At 43.4% G+C, this 20901-nt stretch overlaps 1 protein-coding gene across 1 annotated transcript in view; it reads left to right on the top strand.

Moving 5' to 3' along the window:
* EIPR1 (EARP complex and GARP complex interacting protein 1) overlaps positions 1-3524 on the top strand; it is a 99534-nt gene extending 96010 nt beyond the window's left edge. Inside the window, exon 9 of the mRNA XM_060752756.2 lies at positions 3201-3524. Within this exon, the coding sequence (XP_060608739.1) occupies positions 3201-3375 (175 nt within the window). The 3' untranslated portion in view covers positions 3376-3524. The remainder of the gene's footprint in view (positions 1-3200) is intronic.
* The last annotated feature ends 17377 nt before the right edge of the window (positions 3525-20901 follow it).

Here is a 20901-nt window from a genome sequence, read left to right on the forward strand (position 1 = left end):
TGAGGCCATGTTAAGTAGCCTTTCCAGGCATTACGCCAAATCATCCTTGTACATCATGTGGATGTCACAAAGTACATTCATTTCCACACTGCCTCATTATGCCGATATAACATATATGCTATATGTTTTAATGGTTTTGTATTGTATTGATTTTATATTGATTTTCTAATGTTGTTTAAAATGTTTTAATTGTATATTGTGGATTGTTATGGCATCGAATTGCTGCCAATTTTTAAGCTGCTTTGAGTCATCTTTGGGCTTGAGAAAGGTGGCATAGAAATATTGTAAATAAATAAATAAATGATGTTGATGGCCACTTAGTTGACATTAAACAAATATCTCAGTCTGAACATATCAGTTAACCAGAGTTTGTGGAAGACAGAAAGTTTCTAATTTCCTCATTGTGGTTGCATTGTTGGAAGATAATTGGAAGGAAAGGGAAGTGAGAATGTGTGAATATAAAGCTTGCTCTGGTCTGTTCCCTTCATGTTAAACTATGATTTAGTGTTACATCCAAATTCAGCTATTCCTTTTTTGTATAGCATGGTAAAACTTGCCATTTTTACATTTCATCTCTCTGATCTGAGCTTATTGAATTATTAACTAGCATGCATTGGGTGCTTGAAGAATCTGCCTACTTATATCTTGCTTGCTGGAAAGTGCTGTCATAATAGCTACGGTACAGATGATAAAAGCTGGCAAGGACAGAGCAGAGAAGAGGGAAATAGTGAGATGCCCAGCTGATGAACAGCAATGTAAGATTGAACATTAATAGCCTGGCTGTTGAATGACTAGGCAGGATCAAGTCAACATGGGATAAGAAAGTTGATGATGAGAAGCTGAAAAATACTTTCCCTCCTAATCCTAATCTTTGCCAATTTTTCCTAGATGTAAAGTCCAAATAGAGTCTGTCAGCACATTTCTTCTCACTCTCCCCAGCCCACTTCATCCTCACACAACTATAGTCAAAGTCCCACTTTGCTCTCTTAAAGTCTTATGCATCTGCAGTGGTACAAATTGTAAGTGGCAGTGATCCATGGAGTGACTTGAAGACACATATGCACACACATTGCGCTAGCAGATACAACATGGCTGGAGGTTGTGGAATGGAGGGATTAGTGCCAATTGCTTCCTATTTCCATCTCACCCGGTCTATCAGCAGTCTTCTTGATATCGCAACTTGCTCATAAACTCTTTTGCAGAGCTTTGGATTTGGATTCTTGCTGGGTCTCATTCCTTTGTGCTCCAGTGTCTGCAAATACAAGAATTACTTTTACTCCTTTTCTTCTAAACAGCTATTGGCAATGTATATTTTTCCTTTGTTTACTGCTATCACAATCCTACAGGCCCAGTGGAGACACTGGCTTAGGATTGCTACCAGAGAGCTTCCTAGCTGAGTAGGGAAACAGACCTACTCAGTTTACCCACTCCCTAGTTCTAATCTGACCATCACGTATGGCTGGATCTGTGATGGAAATACACATCCCATTTGACTTGTTTCTTTAACATCTTCTTCTGGTAGCTACAACTTCATTTTTTTCTGAATTTTATGGTAAATGTTTACACAGTAAGTTACTTTACTTACTTACTTACTTACTTACTTACTTACTTACTTAGGCGATCCCTCGTAGATCAAGGATGATGGTCTTCCAGATGTAATGTCTTGGCAATGGGTCTGTAGGTAGCTGTGGAGCCCTATTCTTGATCCACATGTTCTCCCGCAGTGAGGACATCAGTTTCCAGATAAAGGAAGGTGGTTCCTGTCCGGGTTGGCTTGACGTGCCTTTTTCTTGGCATGTTTCTCCTTTTCACCCTCCATTCATGCCTCTTCAAATTCTGCAGCACTGCTGGCCACGGCTGACCTCCAGTTAGAGCTCTCAAGGGCCAAGGCTTCCCACTTTTTGGTATCTATGCCACAGTCTTTAAGGTTGGCTTTAAAACCAAAAGCCAAAGCCAACACAATAAGTAGAACATCAGAAACTAATGTTGTGCTAAGGGAAGGTCCCTTAATATGGTACTTACTTTTTTTCCCTTTTTGGCCAGCCATATTGTAAAATGATGTCCCTTATATAAAATGGCAAAATCAAAGTGTGCTTTTGGAAATTTTACTTTAATATTTTTGGACCATAGTTGGTCAAATTTGTGGATGCAGAATTCCAAAATCAAAGTGTGCTTTTGGAAATTTTACTTTAATATTTTTGGACCATAGTTGGTCAAATTTGTGGATGCAGAATCTGTGAATATGTATTTTGATTTCTTTTCTTTTCTTTCTTTCTAAAAAGAAAAATTGTTTTGATTGCATTTCAACCCTGCTGGTTTATATTCGTATGTTTTATTTAATTGTGTTTTTGTCTGGATTGTTATATTTTACTATGCTTTTAATTTAATTGTGTTTTTGCTTTAATGGATTGTTCGTATTACGTCTTGTGAGCATTTTGTCCCATATGTAAACTACCCCGAGTCCTTTCGGGGAGATGGTGGTGGTGTATGAGAATAAAGTTATTATTGTAAAAAGGTTAACAACTATATATACCTATATGAATACACGTTCACAATTCTTATGAATATACATCCCCCCTAATTTATTTTCTTTCATCCCTGTGCTCCCTTTCTCCAGAACCATCCCTACTTCTAAAATCCCACCAAAAGTTCATCATAAGGATTTGATTCTTCAATCCACAATTTACCTTGAACAAATAAACAATTCCACGTTGGTCTTTTTTTAAAAAAAACAAACCTTCTGGTTATTATCACCTGCTTTAATCAATATGTTAATTAGTGCGTAGCTACAGTACAAATGTTCATCATAGCATTGTTTTAAGAGATGCTAATTGCACTTCTTTGATGTTTGCTTTTGCTGTGAAGTTAGGTCCATATAAATTATCCTATTGTTTGGGATGTCTATGTTCCTAAATAAATAAATGAAAAAATAAACCATAATGGCGCATTCCAGAATCCTTCTGAGCTTCCATGCACAGAACTTTAAGGATCGATGCGACATCTTTACAAAAAAAAAAAAAAAAAGGAAAAAAACCCTATAAATTAAAGTGTTGTGCACACAATGTTATTTCATATATCGAGATTGTCTCTCATGCGCTAAACCAGCAGATTTGAGGAGGAACTTGACATTTTCGATGCTTTATAAATCAGAGTTGCTTCAATCACTTGCTTCCTTGCCTTTTTTCCCTTTTAAATTCTAGGATTAAAGAGCCACTTCAGGACAGCATAATAGCTACCTACGAAGAACATGAAGACAGCGTCTATGCCGTGGAATGGTCCTCAGCCGACCCATGGCTATTTGCCTCGTTAAGTTATGATGGACGGCTTGTTATTAACAGAGTTCCCAGAGCTCTTAAATACCACATACTGTTATAAATCTCTTCGCATTTTCGTGAGCTTCATTATCTTGGTATTGGCTGATAATTGGAAATATTCTTATTTCTCAAGTAAGTGTCATAAATGGAATATCAGCATTCTGCCTCTAGTGTAAATATTTTAAAATTAAAGAACTACTTTGAAAATGACATTTCCCCCTGTTTTCTGTTGAGCAGCAGGTATAGTCAGGTTTTTAATCCCCTTAAATGAGATGATTGTATGACTATCAACATTCATTGTTGTGCTGTGTGAATTAGTTGGACACTGTGGGTGAGATCCTGCATTGTGCAAGCAGCAGGCAGCTTGTACGGTGGCCCTTTTCCTGTCCTCTGCAACTACCAGTACCTTTTCGAGTCTCTCCAGAGCCTGCAGAACACTGTGAACTGTGTTGTAGTTGGGTGGAGAACAGGTGTGAAATTGGTCTTAGGAGTCTTGCACTATGCACACAAGGTTCATTATTTTGGCATTTTCTTCCTGCCATTTTAAGCTCCAAAAGACAGAGTTCATAGTGTTCTCTTGGTCTCCCCCAGCCCCAAACCTTCTGGAGGACATTTGGTCTTCCCTCTGGATTTCACCCTGATGCATAAAATATATGGCGACGTAAATGGGTTTATAAATTACCCTTCCATTTCAGTGCTGTTTCATTTGGAGCTTCTGCAGTGAAAATCGTCTCTTGAAAACTGTCTCTCCCTTAAATAACTAGACATAGCTGTAAAGGAATACAAGGCAAGAAGGGCATAAGGAAGAGAACAAATGAAAGAAAGGTTGATGGAGGAAAACATGTCAAACATTTCAGCAGGTCATACGGGAATGCAGTGTTATTCTATGCATGTAAACTCAAAAATAACCAGTAAGACCTTCTCTTTGGTATGTAGATATAGGATTACAGCCTAACAGTTTAATGTAAAGGATAAGAATTTTTCCTATTTTAAGGCATTTTTCTAAAAATACTAGCATTTATTTTAAAACTGGAAATAAAACAATGCACAAAATTGCTGTCTACTGTTATTGCATAGCATGGCCATACTTTAAAAAATGTCAACACTTGATTTTATAGGAATTGAGTAAAAAGAGTTACTGGTGTAACTGCCTTTCCCAAATGTTCATTCTTTTGTTTCTCTTCCAAGTAAACCTACAAGTTAAGACAGGAAGGCTGCAAAGGACCAACAACTGGTCTCTCTTGCAATCCTAGCTTTGCTTCTCCCCACATCATGCCCCAACAAAGGTATTTTGCACTCAGGTGGGATCCCCCCCCCCCCCAGGATATTGTGGGAACTCGGACTACATGTAAAATTTAACATTTCTGTTGCTAAAAAGGTGCATATTTTTTACAAGATGGACCCCATAATGTTGGGTCAGTGAGAAAACATGATTGCTCCCGCCTTGATATAAGAAACACCTGACTTTTTGGAATAATTTCAAGCCATTGGGCAAATGGATGGGATTACATGAACTGAAATTGAAATAATCCACAGCAGGCCTGAACAACCTGCAGTCCTCCAAATATTTTGGACTTCAGCAACAATTCCTGACCATTGGACGTCTGGGATTTGGAGGCCCGAACACCTGAAAGGCCACGGGTTGTGCAGGCCTGATCCACAGAGTAACAGACTGTTTATCCTTTGGTACAGGGCTGAGAATCAGGTGGTCTTCCAGATGTCGTTGGGCCACAACTCTTCACATTTCTCACTCTTGACAATAGGACTTGAAGCCAAATTCTGTCATTATTTCGCCCATCCATTAGGTTGAGTTAGTAACTCTCTTATGGCCACAGACATCATTGTTATAATAACAGGGAAAACAATGCTGCTGCTTTTACTCCTCATCCTCAGTTTTCCTTTCCATGAGGAATATCAAAACAGGTAATGGAAAGATCTAACTCCTTCATGGAAGGTTGCCATGACTTCCATCCATTGCTGGGAGCTATTGGTAAGTTATGTGCGCATCCACAGTGCAGCTAATTCACTGTCCAATACGAGACCAAGCAATTTTCAAAATGGCAGGGATCAGGTCCCTTTCACTGTGATTCTACTTCAGTTGCAATTCCAATATCCTATGGAGTCTTTGAGCTTGAACTTTAGGATGTTGGAAACAGCAACATTCCAAGCCTCCACTAACTGTTTGTAAATGTGTACGATTGTTGACCTATATTGTATGTACATTTTGGTTTGCCAGTTTGACTGTACCTCTTTGGTGTGGGAGGGGCTTCAGACATTGGACTCCGTTTTATATTCAGTTTGCATTTGACTTCAGTGGAAGTGGATGCATGTTGCTGTTTGGACTTTAGTGCAGTATTCCTTTAGACCTCAATGGAGATGGATGTAGTTTGTCTCTTTTTAGACTTCAGTGAGTACAGTTATACAGTTTGGACTATATCTCTGAGGCTGAGATACCATGACTTGCCCAAGTTCACTAAGTGGATTTCTATTTTCAATTGGCGATTCAAACTTTTGTCTCCAAATTCCAAATACTCCTTGCTATATTGGCTTAAAGACATTGGACTGTGGACTAGTATGCTGAATATATTCAAGAAGTTCGTTAGTAAATCTGAGATGTCATTTTTCAAAGAAGTTTTTGTTTTATCTCTTGAGTGAATATTTTAACTAAGAGGTTTTAAGGGAGAGTAGATGGGCAACTGCAAATTCTACTTCAAAGAAACAACCATCCTCTGCTAAACAAATATATTTTTGTAGTGGCATGCCTTTATCCTTGGCAGTTTAAAGACATGGTTCTTCAGTTTAACAACTGAGTTAACTGTGTCATTACTTGTTCAAAGAGCTGACATCTAACAAGGTCATGCTTTTCTTGACTAGTAGTTTTCAAAAGGTGGTCTCCATATGTTCATGGAGATGCACATTTGCCAAACGGATGTGACATCACTTTAACCTATTCAATAAGGTTATGATGCACTTATTTCCAATAGGTTATGGAATTTCCAATATAGGAATTAGTATTTGGAATTTGGAGACAAAAGTTTGAATCTCCAATTGAACATGTAAACCCACTTAGTGAACTTGGGTAAGTCATGGTATCTGCTTCAGAGAAAATCATTGGAAAATCCCTTTGAGATATCCCCCCTCCCAAATATGGTTGCCATAAACTGAAATTAGCTTGAAAGCACACAATAATAATTTAGACTTCTCCACTAGACAGCTCTGGTGTCTCTCTCTTCAGTATTACCTTCCATAAGATGCAGCCATGGTAATTCAAGCAGCATTGTAACACTCTGATTTGTGAGAAAGAGCCCTTAAACTTCAGGACAGATAAACCTCAAACTCCTCTTCCAACTAAAAAAACAAAACACCCCCCCCCAAACAAACAAACAAACAAACGAGCTTAAGTTGCAGGAACTAGTGAGGTTTTTCCATTGTCACTATCTCCATTCTAGCACAATACCCTCCATTGTGAGACAAATAATGTTCTATCCATTGCAAGCCAACTGGATTTTGCTCCATTTCTATGTGTGTATGTTGGGAGACCTATTTTGTGCAATTTTGTGGCTTTCTCATCTTCCATTGAAGCTCACATGATTCTTGATTAAGAGAATGTGCAATTGATAATATTATATCGACATGTTTATCTTACAATTAATAACCAGCAGCAGAAAGTCTAAAGAACTGGTGTGGAGGTGATGCAAATAGTCAAGGCAAGGGTAGATCAGTATGGACTTCCTCCTACAATTCCTGCTGTTGCTATAGTGACTTTTTGTGTTCTTGTTTAAAGGGTCAGTCTATGGCTAACCTTTGCATGTCTTCACCTAGCAGTTGGATTAAAACACACTGAAATGTGATTTTTTTCCCTATATGTGCGCTGAGATTGTAATTATATGACAGGATAGTTGACAGTCTATTTAAAAAGTAATCTTCACTGACTTAAAAAGCCTCGGCAAATGAACTGCAGATCAAAACATACAGCACCAATTCATGCTTTTGGAGAGTTCAAACTGTTTTTCAACATTTAAAATAATGTTATGAATAATCATTGCTTCCAGTAAAATCCAAACAAGAGACTAGGATCAAGTGCTTCCAAAGAATTGAGAATTCAAAAGAAACATTTAAACTCTGGCTTAAATCTGGCATCTAATTCTAATTTATTCTGCCAGATTTGCTATATTTCCTCATTTAGGCAAAATGGGAATCTCAGCTAAATTGCATTTTCCTGGTTTGTGTACCTGCAAGAAAGGAAGAGGAAAACAAGTGCTCAGGCTGAGCATAGTCTAGTCCTATACATCATTATTCCATTAAACCAGTAGTTGCCAACCTGTGGGTCCCCAGATGTTTTCGCCTTCAACTCCCAGAAATCCTAACAGCTGGTAAACTGGCGGGGACTCACAGGTTGAGAACCACTGCATTAAGCCAATGGATGACTTGTCGTGATGCATGAATTGTGGTTTGGTTTCAAAACTTGATTTCTTGGCCACTCACAAATCATAGTTTGCCCAGTTGTGTTTTTCATACTTCATGACAAGCCATGGTGTTGCTTCATAAATCATAGTCAATATCTAAATCATGGTGCCTTCTTTACAACCTTTGCCTTTCCTCCATAATATTTTTTTTCTTTTCCTTTCCTTTGTGTTTCTTTGTTTATATAATTGCTATCTCACACCTTTTCCTAAAATACACGGTGCCATGTTGCCAAATACGAATAGATTTATTGACAAAAGATACTGTATTTACTGAGTCCTAATAAGGTAAGTTATTGGTATCTTTTAAGCTTCTAATTTGGGACATTTGTCAGCAACCTTGGCATTTGCTCATATTTTGATTGCGTGTTCAGTGGTGCCTTACAGAGTTTCCAAATGGTTCCTTAGAGCCTAGGCCATAATCGCCATTCTTTGGGATCACATGACTCTACATGATCATGGCAGATTTCAACATTTTTAGCAAACCCTGATAATCTGAGAACTGGTTTAGCTTTAGCAATATTACTGTTTCGGACCATGTCTTCAAATATTTTGGTCTATTATTCTTCCACTAGCACAGTTGGTTAAACTGCAGAGCTGCTGAACCTGCTGACCGAAATGTTGGTGGTTTGAATCCAGGGAACTGGGTGAGCTCCTGCTGTTAGCCCCAGCTTCTGCCAACCTATCAGTTTGAAAACATGCAAATGTGAGTAAATCAACAGGTACCACTCTGGCAGGGAGGTAACGGTGCTCCATGCAGTCATGCTGGCCCCATGACCTTGGAGGTGTCTACAGACAACTCCGGCTCTGCAGCTTAGAAATGGAGATGAGCACCCCCCCCCCCAAGAGTTTGACATAACTAGACTTAATGTCATGGGGAAAGCTTTATCCTTGTCTATACCAGAGCTTCTTAAGCTTTTTGGACTTGTGACTCCTTTTAACCCAAGAAATGTTTACACGACCCCAAGTACAGGCCTTCTCCATGTTACAAACATCAAACTCACAAATGACTCATAGCTAAGAATGGGACTGAGACGAGAGGAAGCAAGCAAAATCTACCCCTCAGAAGGGAAATTCACTCCTGAGAGAGTTTTCATGGGGAAATGTCTGAAATGAAGCTCTCTTACCAATCCTTGTTTCCACAACAAGTCAAATTTTTCAATATCCAATTGTCACAGGGGCAAAACGTGAGAAGAAAACCTTCTGAAAAAGGGCACAGACAGCAAAACAAACAGGACTGGAGTGTTAACCCTTCCCTATGCTATCCAAAGCTTAAAAAGGCATATTTTTGGCTGGAGTTACACTAAAAATGTACCTGTTGTGACTTAAATACAAATACAACTTTAGAGCAAACCTACAGAACCTTTCCCTTTTTTATTTTTTATTTTGTCCTTCTTTTTTCTTTTCTCTCTCTTTTTTTCTTTTTTATTATTTTATTTTATTTTTTTCCTCTCTCTTTTCTTCCTCTCATCCCTTTTCCTCCCACTGTCCCTCTTGTATTTCTAACTTTCCTGAGCACATTGTTCCCCCACTTTCTCTGTAACTTAGTTCACTTCTTTCTTTCCTATCATGCTCCATTCTTGTGAGCAAATTTTATTCTCAATAAAAATATTTTAAAAAGCAACCTATCCTGTTTGTAACTTGAAGACTGTCTGTATATAAAGAACGGAGGAAGGGTGAAAGTGGAGAGAAACACACGTGCATGTGCATATGAGAGAGAGAGAGAAATAAAGAGAGAAAAGCAAAAAGAGACATGCGTGACAGAAGGAAAGCAGAGAGGGGCCCATATGCAGGAAAGAAAGGAAGGCAACCCCCAATATACAGAGTGATCCCATTTGGGGTCTTAACCCATTCTTTAAGAATGTAGGATAAGACTTCCAGCACTTGACCTCTAGATGATCTTAAGGTCCCTGTGTTCCCTCCCATAAATTCCCTACATCATGTGTAGTTCACAAATGAGTGATGAAAACAAAACAAACTTGAGATTTTCAGGCATGGGCACAAATAGATGCAGGGAACCAGAGGACCCTTTTTTTTTTCTTTTCTTTTTTTTTTTCCCAAGATGGCGCAGGACCAGCACCTTCCTGTGTCCGCTCCTGAGGGGGACTAATAATTCTCCCTCCGATCCCCCAATCAGACCTCCCTCCCCCAGATTAAGTCCTATTGCAGGACTTGCGGAACCTTCGGGGAGGCTCTGACAACACAAACCAGCGGCAGGGGACCTCAATTTCGCCGATTTTAGCCTCGGTGTGGCTGTGAACTCCGGCCTCCAGCCGACATCTTGGAGGCGAGGTGAGCAGAGCCTGCATCAGCGTCCCGGCAGAGAGTGATCTAGAGTGCCGAATACAAACTGGCCCTCAGCTGCGGGACGCTCTTACCCGGCCGTGATTCCAGCTGATAGAGCCGGGTAAGCAGTGAGCAGTGAGCCGACCGGGCCAAGCATCAGCCCGCGCCATCTTGCTCTCCCTTCAGACTGACTATAGCTCCTTCTCCGGCCCTTCCGCCGCACCGGGAAAGGGCTGTTGAGAGAGCGCTGGCCGAGCCGTTTTACCCCTCCCCACACCAATCGGGAGGGGTGAAGAGTGGGAGCCAGCTGATCGAGGCTCCTTCCTCCGGCCCTTTCGCCGTACCGGGAAAGGGCCGTGTGAGCGAGCGCCGGCCGCGCCATTCTGCCCCTCCCCATCAATCGGGAGGGGTGAAGAGCAGGAGCCAGCCGATTGAGGCTCCTTCCTCCGGCCCTTTCGCCGCACCGGGAAAGGGCCGTGTGAGCGAGCGCCAGGCCGCGCCATTCTGCCCCTCCCCCACCAATCGGGAGGGGTGAAGAGCAGGAGCCAGCTGATCGAGGCTCCTTCCCCCGGCCCTTTCGCCGCACCGGGAAAGGGCCGTGTGAACGAGCGCCAGGCCGCGCCATTCTGCCCCTCCCCCACCAATCGGGAGGGGTGAAGAGCAGGAGCCAGCTGATCGAGGCTCCTTCCCCCGGCCCTTTCGCCGCACCGGGAAAGGGCCGTGTGAGCGAGCGCCAGGCCGCACCATTCTGCCCCTCCCCCACCAATCGGGAGGGGTGAAGAGCAGGAGCCAGCAGAACGGGAGGGCTGAGAGAGAGCGCCAGGTCACCTTTTGCCGCAGCGACAACGGAGGAGTTGGAGTGTTGACGTCATTGCCATCGACGTTGCTGTGATCCTCGCCATCTGACTCTTTTTATTTTTGTTTTTATTGTATTTTTATTTTTTCTTTCTATTTTCCTACTTTCTCTTTTTTGGCTAGTTTTATTTAGTGATTAGCTGTATGTTATATATTGTATGTGTGCTGCTGACTGTATTAGGAGGGACGAAGATTAAATAGGATTATATAGACAGAAATTGGTACCTGAGGATTGTGATAGCATGAAAGGGATTTGATTGAAGTGGCCCAGGAGAGCACTGAGATTATCTGTGGTAAGCTAGTGGAGACATAGGAAGCGTGAATGGTAGTTGGATTTATATGTTTGTAGAAACTGTGAGAGTGAGTATGAATTGGTGAGAGAATGTGGTGTGTTAGTGGAATGATTGATTGTGACGGATGTTAGTTGTGTAAGGGAGTTGGTAAGAGCGGATGGTTTTAGTGGTTTGAGTGGTTGTAACATAGACATAGGAATGGCTGAAGCAGAATCCCATGTGCAGGATGCCCTTTTGCACTTTTATGATCTCCTGAAGGAATCTTTTAATCATCTGCTGCTTCAACTTAAGATTCTAAATGGGAAAATGGACGATCTTTCCAGAGGCCTTGCCTCTTTACCAGGAACTTTAGTGCAATCCGATCCTCTAAGGACAGATAATCCTCTGTGTGCGGATCTGGTCAAGGATTTGGGCCTTAGTGGGGAGAACGGCACCGTGGACTCTGGAGCGGAAGGAGGAATGGATGCTGAGTTGACTGAGGGTGGGGGAGGGTGGGCGGGTAGTCATAGGAATGAGAATACCAAGGAGTGGCAGCAGCCTTTGATGGGCTCTCTGAGGACAACCAACAAGGTAACACCAAATCATATGGTTCAGCCAACCGCAGCTGGTACTCAGGATCAACATCTTCCAACAGACAATTTTGCGGTGGACATTGCGGACCTGATGATAAACAGAGGCAGATGGACTTCTAGGAGAGCAGTTTGTGTTTCACTAGCCCAAATTCTAGGAAAGAGACCATGGGAAATAAGATTGGAGGCCATTACATGGCTGTGGAGGGACTACCAATCACCTGACCGTTCCTCGCGTCTTCTAATCACACCAGAAGACAACCGGTGGCTTGGCGAGTTAATGGAAAGGCAACCTTGTCTAAAGAAGTGGGGCATCACCATCAGAAGGGTAGTTGTAGACCCCCTCATTCGCCCCCTTCTTGACAGTGGGGTGACCTCTCGCCCTGTTCCATCAAGCCCCCGCAAGAACTCCATAGATACTTCCCTGGTTAGGGCTCCCCCTCCTGGACTGTACCAATTTGAGACTCCATCGGCCCCTGTTGCCCCTTCAAAACTCGAGACCCCATCTACCTCAGCTGTTTTTGCACAATCAGCCACTCTCTCTCGCCCAAGGACACTCCCCCTATTCAGTCCACTTAGCTCAGTTACTGACTCTCCATCCACTCCATCATCGGAAGCATCCCTATCTAACATCCAAGGGAGATTATATTCCAGCATTTCCCCTTCCGAGAGCTGACTAGCCACAGGTTCTAACCAGGTGGGAGGGGAGAGGGCTAAGGAGGCGGGTTCCATCCAAGTCGTGTGGGGGAGGAGACTTGTGGGTTACCATCATCCCAGGGAGAAGCGCAACAGAGTTCTTGCGACCCTGAAGAAGGTAGGAGGTGGTAGGCGCCATGGCAGTCCCCTCGGTCTGAAGGTCCTGCTGATCAATGCCAGATCCGTGAATGGTAAGACCTCTGTCATTCAGGATTTGATCCTGGATGAGAGAGCGGATCTGGCATGCATCACGGAAACCTGGCTGGATGAGCTGGGGGGAGTAAATCTCTCCCAGCTGTGTCCACCGGGTTTCGGGGTGCATCAGCAGGCCAGACAAGGGGGGCGGGGAGGAGGGGTCGCAGTGATCTTTCGGCAATCCATCGCCGTGGCCAGATGCGCTGTACCGCAAGCACCTGGGTTTGAGTGCGTCCACCTGAGGGTGGGGAACCGTGACAGTATGGGGCTTCTGCTGGTGTACCGTCCACCCCGCGACCCAGTAGTTTCCCTGTCTGAGCTAGCGGAGGTAGTCTCGAATTCGGCCCTGATCTCCCAGCACTTGGTGGTGTTGGGAGATTTTAACATTCATGCTGAGACTTCCTTGTCTGGCGCAGCTCAGGACTTTATGGCCGCCATGACAACCATGGGACTGTCACAAATTATATCAGGACCCACCCATCAGGCTGGACACACTCTTGACCTAGTCTTTGTAGCGGACAGTATAATGATCAGAGTGGAAGAACAAAACATCCTTCCAGTGTCATGGTCTGATCATTATCTGGTCAGCTTTAAGCTTGCTGCGACCCCCAACCTTCGCAGGGGTGGAGGACAAATTAAGATGGTCCGCCCCAGGAGACTGATGGATCCGGATGGATTCCTGAGGAATCTTGGGGTTCTTCCTGCCATGGAACCTGGCGATCCTGTCGACGCCCTGGGCGACCTTTACAACAGGGAGATGTCCAGGGCGATAGACACGATCGCTCCCGAACGCCCCGTCTCATTGCGTCATGATAGGCCGTCCCCTTGGTTTACCGAGGAGTTGGCTGTGGTGAAGCATACGAGAAGGGGGCTAGAGCGCAAGTGGAGGAAATCTCGGGACGCATCTGATCAAGCACGGGCTAAGGCCTCTCTTAAGGCATATTCCGTGGCTATTCAGGCGGCCAGGAAATCTTTCACGACCGCCCGGATAGCGTCTGCAGCAAATAGGTCATCAGAGCTGTTTCGGGTTGTCGGGGAGCTCCTCCACCCACCTGTGGTGGAGGGGACCCCTGACGACCCAACAGCTCGGTGTTGCGATTTCGCACACCACTTTGCAGGCAAGGTTGCCCAGATACGTCTTGAGCTCGACTCCAATCTTATTGTAGCGCCAAGAGAGGTGACCGAGGCATCTGCTTGTCCAATTTTGTGGGATTCTTTTCGGCTTGTTCTTCCTGAGACCGTGGAGGAGGTTCTTGGGGCTGTGAGGGCGACCACTTCGGCTCTTGACCCTTGCCCATCCTGGCTTATCAAATCTGCCAAGGAGGGGTTGGTTGATTGGTTTGTGTTGATCATTAACGCTTCGTTGGAGCAAGGGATCTTTCCATCTAGTTTGAAACAGGCTGTGGTTCGTCCACTCCTAAAGAAGTCATCCCTTGACTCTACGGTGCTGAACAACTACAGACCGATTTCCAACCTCCCTTTTCTGGGTAAGGTGCTGGAGCGGGTGGTTGCCCTCCAGCTCCAGAGCTTCCTGGATGACATCAATTACCTAGATCGGGCACAGTCTGGTTTCAGGCCTGGTCATGGCACCGAGACAGCCTTGGTCGCCTTGGTGGATGACCTCCGTAGAGGACTAGACCGGGGGAGTGTAACCCTGCTGGTCCTCTTGGACATCTCAGCGGCTTTCGATACCATCGACCATGGTATCCTTCTGGGTCGGCTATCTGGGATGGGCCTTGGGGGCACGGTTTTGTCGTGGCTCCAGTCCTTCCTGGAGGGACGTACCCAGATGGTGAAGCTGGGTGATGCCTGCTCGGACCCCTGGCCTTTGACCTGTGGGGTCCCGCAAGGCTCCATTTTATCTCCCATGCTTTTTAACATCTACATGAAACCGCTGGGAGAGGTCATCCGGAGTTTTGGAGTGGGGTGCCATCTCTACGCAGATGACACACAACTCTACTACTCTTTTCCACCTAATTCCAAGGAGGCCTCTCGGGTGCTGGACGAGTGCCTGGCCGCTGTGTCTATCTGGATGAGGACGAACAAGCTGAAGATCAATCCCGACAAGACAGAGGTCCTCCTGGTTGATCGCAAACCAGACCGGGGTATAGGGTGGCAACCTGTGTTGGACGGGGTTACACTCCCCCTGAAGCCACAGGTCCGCAGCTTGGGAGTCCTCTTGGATTCATCGCTCACGCTTGAGGCTCAGGCGTCGGCGGTGTCCGGGGGGGCTTTTGCACAACTGAGACTTGTGCGCCAGCTGCGCCCGTACCTCGCGAAGGCTGATCTGGCCGGGGTGGTCCATGCCTTAGTCACCTCTAGACTGGACTACTGCAATGCGCTCTACGTAGGGCTGCCCTTAAAAACGGCTCGGAAATTTCAACTGGTCCAACGGGCAGCAGCCAGGATGCTAACCGGGGCCCCCTACAGAGAGAGGTCAACCCCCCTGTTTAGGGAGCTCCACTGGCTGCCATTTATCTTCCGAGCCCAATTTAAGGTGCAGGTGCTTACCTACAAAGCCCTGAACGGTTTGGGACCATCCTACCTACGAGACCGCATCACAGTCTACGAACCCACACGCTCGCTCCGGTCATCAGGAGAGGCCCTGCTCGTGATCCCACCCGCCTCACAGGCGCGTTTGGTGGGGACGCGGGACAGGGCCTTCTCTGTGGTGGCCCCCCGCCTCTGGAATGCCCTCCTGAAAGATCTCAGACAGGCCCCCACCCTGGCGGTCTTTAGAAAAAACCTGAAAACCTGGCTATTCCAACGTGCCTTCTCAGATTAGGAATCCCCACTACCAAAGCCCAGAAGCACTTTAGTAGAGCCAAGATCACTCTCAACGCACACCGCACTTATATCTTAATCTTATATCCCTCCGACACTTTTTTCAGCACTTTTAACCCTGTACCCCACCCCAGCCGGCTCAGTTTTTTAAATAACGTCCTGTTGTATTGTTATTGCCTTTGTTTTCTGCTTTGTTTTATTTTGCTATGTATTATTTTGCTTTGTTTCTGTTTTATTTTGCTATGTATTGTATTGTTGTATTGTGTTGTGCTGGGCTTCGGCCTGTTGTAAGCCGCATCGAATCCCTTGGGAGATGCTAGCGGGGTACAAATAAAGTTTAATAATAATAATAATAATAATAATAATAATAATAATAGGAGGAGGAATTAATCTCTGTGCTTTCAGTCTTTTCTAGATAAAATACTTCTAATATTTGAATTTGGTTTTTCAGATTTTTAGTGATATAATAAAGTAAAGGGGAGCATGAAATTGGCAGAATTCAGCTACAGCTCTGGCAAGACAGGTTTTTCCACCTCTACCATTAGCAAGCCTATTACATATAATTACAAAATGTTTGAAAGCATAGCAGGATGCTTGCATTTCTTACTAACTTATAATGAAATAGGAAGGGAAAGAATCATGGATTTTAAAAAGACATTTAGCATTTGATACAATGTTTGCTTAACCCTAGGAACTTAAGATGGTCTGAGGAGGCCCTGCTCTCGATCCCGTCTGCCTCGCAAGCACGTCTGGTGGGGACAAGAGACAGGGCCTTCTCAGTGGTGGCCCCTCGGCTGTGGAACTCCCTCCCTGGGGATATTAGATCAGCCCCCTCCCTCCTGGCCTTCAAGAAAAGAGTAAAACTTGGCTTTTTGAACAAGCGTTTGGAAATGCAGCAGAATAAATAATTATGAAATAGAAAGAATGAACATGGAATGGCTAGACAATGCTGCTGGATAATGATTTTAACAGGACGACAACCAGTAATTATATGTTTTTAATGATTTTATATGGTTTTTATAATATTAGGTTGAATGTTTTTAACTGTATTTTTATGAATGTATGGCATCAAATTCTGCCAATTCTGTAAGTTGCCTTGAGTAGCCGTAAGGCTGAGAAAAGCCGGCTACAAATGCTATAAATAAATAATCAATGAGCATGTTTGTTTTTAAAGAATTTCAAAGCATTATATGAGAGTTTCTAAAGTGAATGTTAAGTTTGAATACTGAAGATAACTGATACCCTTTGCCTGCCTGTATTACCTAAACAACTATAACTTAGGCATGCAAAAGATAGCCATTTCCTATTGATTTTGCCATTGAATTATAGTTCAGAAATAACAAGCCTTGTAAAATGCTAGAGGGCATGATGCTGAGCTGAAGATTGAAGCTGGGATCCAGTTCCCATACACAAAGGAGAGCAATCAAGGGGCCTGAAATACGTATTGTAGTCAGGGACAGAATCAAGATGGCACCAATCAAGTTAAGAAAATGAGAAAAAATGACAGAGAGGCTTACAGAGCTTAAGATGGCTAGAACCAGGGCCTTGAACCAGAGCTTGTAAACAGCAATCTCCAAGGTTTCACCTTGTGTACCACCAATGTCTGATGTAAAAAAGCAACCAAGAATGCTTCTCATTGAAATTCCACCTTTAACCCAGACATTGGTCAGTGTGTGTGTGCACGCGCATAGATAGATAGATAGATAGATAGATAGATAGATAGATAGATAGGTGGAGAGGGTATTCCATCATGATACAATGATAAAGTGAAATGCAAAAATGTCCCTTAATATCCTCAGGAGTTGCCAACTATATAGAGCCTTTCCACCCAAGCCAGCTTCTCCATCCAATTGTTTTATGGATCAGCTGTAAACCAGCCACTGACAAAATACCTTCTTCTGCTCCCACCTGGTCATACCTTCAGGAATGATGTAAGCAAGCAAATGTTGTTCTACAACAAGTTGTTTCTAATCTATGAGGATTTGGCAATCCTATCATGGAGTCTTCTTGACAAGATTTGTTCACAGAGTGTTTACTATTGGCTTCTTTCAAATCTGAGTGGGATTTGACCAGGCTTCCCCATGGGTTTCCATAGCAGAGCAGGGATCTAGCAGTTTGAATTATATGGTCAGTACCAAACTTGTACAACTTGTAGCCCTCCAGGTGTTCTGAACTTCAGCTCCTATAATTCTTGTTCATTGGACAAGCTGGCTAGGGCTTCTGGGAGTTGGGAGTCCCAAACACATGGAGTGCCACAGATTGTGCAGGCTTCAGTGCAAACTGCTTTATATGGTAGTATAGAGCTACCTCAACACTCAAAGCACTATGTCATGCTGACTCTCAAGTAAGAAGTCTCCTAAAATCTCTTAGTTTCAGTGAATCCATGTACAGTCTTTAAAAGAGCCCGCAAGTTGCGTAAGGTCATAATATGGGTAGTTATAGGTCATAATAAGCACTTTGAACTGTGTTCTATCCTAAAAACATCTTTAGTGGGTCCAGCTCTGGTAACAAGGAAGTCACATGCTTTCTGTAAGTGGTCTTCATCAAGAATTTGGCAGTGATGTTTGAGAGCAGCTTATGTTCAGTGGGAGTAATCTGAAGTTGCATATTAATAATGATGGAAAATTGGGTTATTTGAAGTTTTTTGGTATATTAAGCAAAGTTTCTACTTTTAAAGAGCATTTTAAGGCACCTGTATATCTATTTTGAGTGTATCTTTTGTCAGGCTGTTTTTCCAGTGGTGGCTTTCAGACTTTGGAACTTCCTACAGAAGGAAGCAAAGTTTGTTTTTTCTCTTGTCCTTCCCCAAGCAGGAGAAGACATTCACAGAAAGCTTTGGGTGTCTACACTGTATTAACTGCTGAGGCTTTTTGAAAAGTTGTTTTAGCCTTTCCTCCCTATTTTAATTCTATTTGTGTATGTTTAATTTCATATTTCCTACTTTGAATGCCATTTTTACTACCACAACCCTAGAATAGGTAGAGTGAATGCATATATACTATTTTTCTTTGAGGTTGCAATTCTGTACCCCAAGCTTGGGAATTGTGTGGACCTTCTAATGTTGCTGAACTCTTAACTCTCAGAAGCCCTCACCATTGGCTCTCTTGGTTAAGGCTGATTGGAATTGGCAATGGCACAAGACATTTGAAGAACCACAGAATTCTGAAGTTTTAGCCAGTAAGGAGACTTTGTCAGATGTGATTACACTCCCAAGATGTGTTGGATCTGTTTTTTTTGTGGAGCAGTCGGGCTTAGTCTTTCTTTAAGTGGGCTTGAAGGGACATGCATGCCTATTGAATATCAGAAAAACCCCAGCCCCTCACCCGAGGGAGTTTCTGAACTCTAAGCTATAGATACTTTCCATATCAATTTGCACACTCCTCTTGCTTATTCCACCTGCCGGCTTAGTCAGGGAGAGAACTACTGAAGTGAGAAGAAAATGACACAGAGGAGTTCTGGAAAATGAGAAAAAGACAAAGGTAAAAAGGAGACTGACAAATACAGAATGAGAAGTGAATTGGAAATGACAAGATCGGGGAAAGATCAGCTTAGAAAGTGAGAATGGGAAACATGAGAAATGGAGAGAAAATGGAGTTTTAAGAGGCAAGGGGGAATGCAAGCAATGAATGAAACCCTGTGAGAGGAGAAGTGTGAAAGGGCCAAACAGTGGGATCATAGATTCCTCTGCAGAAGGACAACTTGGATGGATTTGGACTGCTGGGAGAGATTCATCCATAAGGAGATTAAAAGGGCCAGCATGTGTAGAGTTTCTATGTTCCGGGGTTTATCTCTTGAAACAGTGTTCAGTAGTTAAATAAGATTTGAAGAGAATAGAGGTGTTTTCTCCTATTTCCCCCTTGTTAAAGTGTTTTTGGATTCACTAAGGCTTTGAATGTTGGACTATGATTTTGGAGACCAGGGTTTGATTCCCAGCTTGGCCATGGAAACCATTGGGTGACCTTGGGTCATTCACACATAGTCCCAGAAAATCCCATGATAGGTTCATCTTAGGGTGTCATAATTTGCAAACAACTTGAAGGCACATAATAAACAAAAGGCTCTTGTGAGTTCAGAACAGGTGTGGGAGGAGCTGCAGTGCAGCAAAAATGGCAGTGGCAGCCCCCCAAATGGTTAAGTTTCTATTGGCCATTTGTTGGTTAGAAACAAAAATGGGAGCGAGAACAGATCAAAATGGGATATATAGGTCTCCAATAATGGTCTCTTATTAGCAACGATTGAGTCTCCCTGAACCTGGCCCCTTGCCTTTGTGAATCTGCCTTCCTCCTTGGCTTCTGATCTTAAACAGAGTCTTGGCTGCAGCTAATAATTCTTCAGGCACTGCTTCTGAACAGCATGTAGTAGGTAAAGGTTTTCCCCTGACATTAAGTCCAGTCATGTCCGACTCTGGGGGTTGGTGCTCATCTCCATTTCTAAGCCGAACAGCCGGCATTGTCCGTAGACACCTCCAAGGTCAAGTGGCCGGCATGACTACATGGAGTGCTGTTACCCTCCTCCTTGAGTGGTACCTATTGATCTACCCACATTTCCATGTTTTCGAACTTTCGGTTAGCAAGTTTAGCAGCTCAGCAGTTTAACCCACTGTGCCACTGTCTTGAAATGCCTCTTTAGAAACTATAGGAAAGCTCATCAAAACCATGTGCCATGCCTGTCTCAAATATGGCTTTTCTTCTGAAGAGAACCCTTTCATATTAACAATCACATATATAAATGAGTCAGATCTTTTGGTGGCTGATCAACATTGACTTCAACATACACCAGATACTGTGTTTATCTTGTTTTTATGTCTTTTAATGTCTTTAGACCCAATGCATTTTTTAAATGGGCATCTGTATCTGCTGTGTTGAGATGCAGGTGCACATTTGAACAGACCTACAGGAAAGTAACCTCCGTGGCCTCTGCATGCAATCAAGCCAATTTTGTCTTGGATAATAAGAATCTCACCATGTAGGGCCACCATCTCATTTCTGATCGCCCTGAGTCACCAACTGGGTTTGTAATGATCTTGAAGAATCAGGTATTGTATTCTTTAGACCACACGGGAAGAGACTCAACTATGAAAACCAATCCCTAGTACAAATTTCATATCTGCCATGTGCTCATTAAAAAGTTGTAGGCAGGTTTGTTTCTCTCTGTCTCAATTTTTCTCCCCCCTCTCATCATCCATTTGTAATATGGAAATGAAAATAATGCTCTGCTTTGTAGGGTTTACTATAAGAGTTACTGCATGATAAGAGTCTTTCAACATTCTTAACAGCATGGCTTTATCAATATGGAGTTGTTGTTAACTGTAGTAAATTGCTTCTGTATTTGTCATAGAGCTATTCAAAGCAGAAAACTATTACAGTTCAGTGCCTTGCATTGCTACTTTAAAGTTCAGACTGAAACCTGGAGTAGATTCACCACTGCGCCAAAAAGACTGCCACCA

Source organism: Anolis sagrei, chromosome 1 (assembly GCF_037176765.1).
Source record: "Anolis sagrei isolate rAnoSag1 chromosome 1, rAnoSag1.mat, whole genome shotgun sequence".
Classification (NCBI taxonomy): Eukaryota; Metazoa; Chordata; class Lepidosauria; order Squamata; family Dactyloidae; genus Anolis; species Anolis sagrei.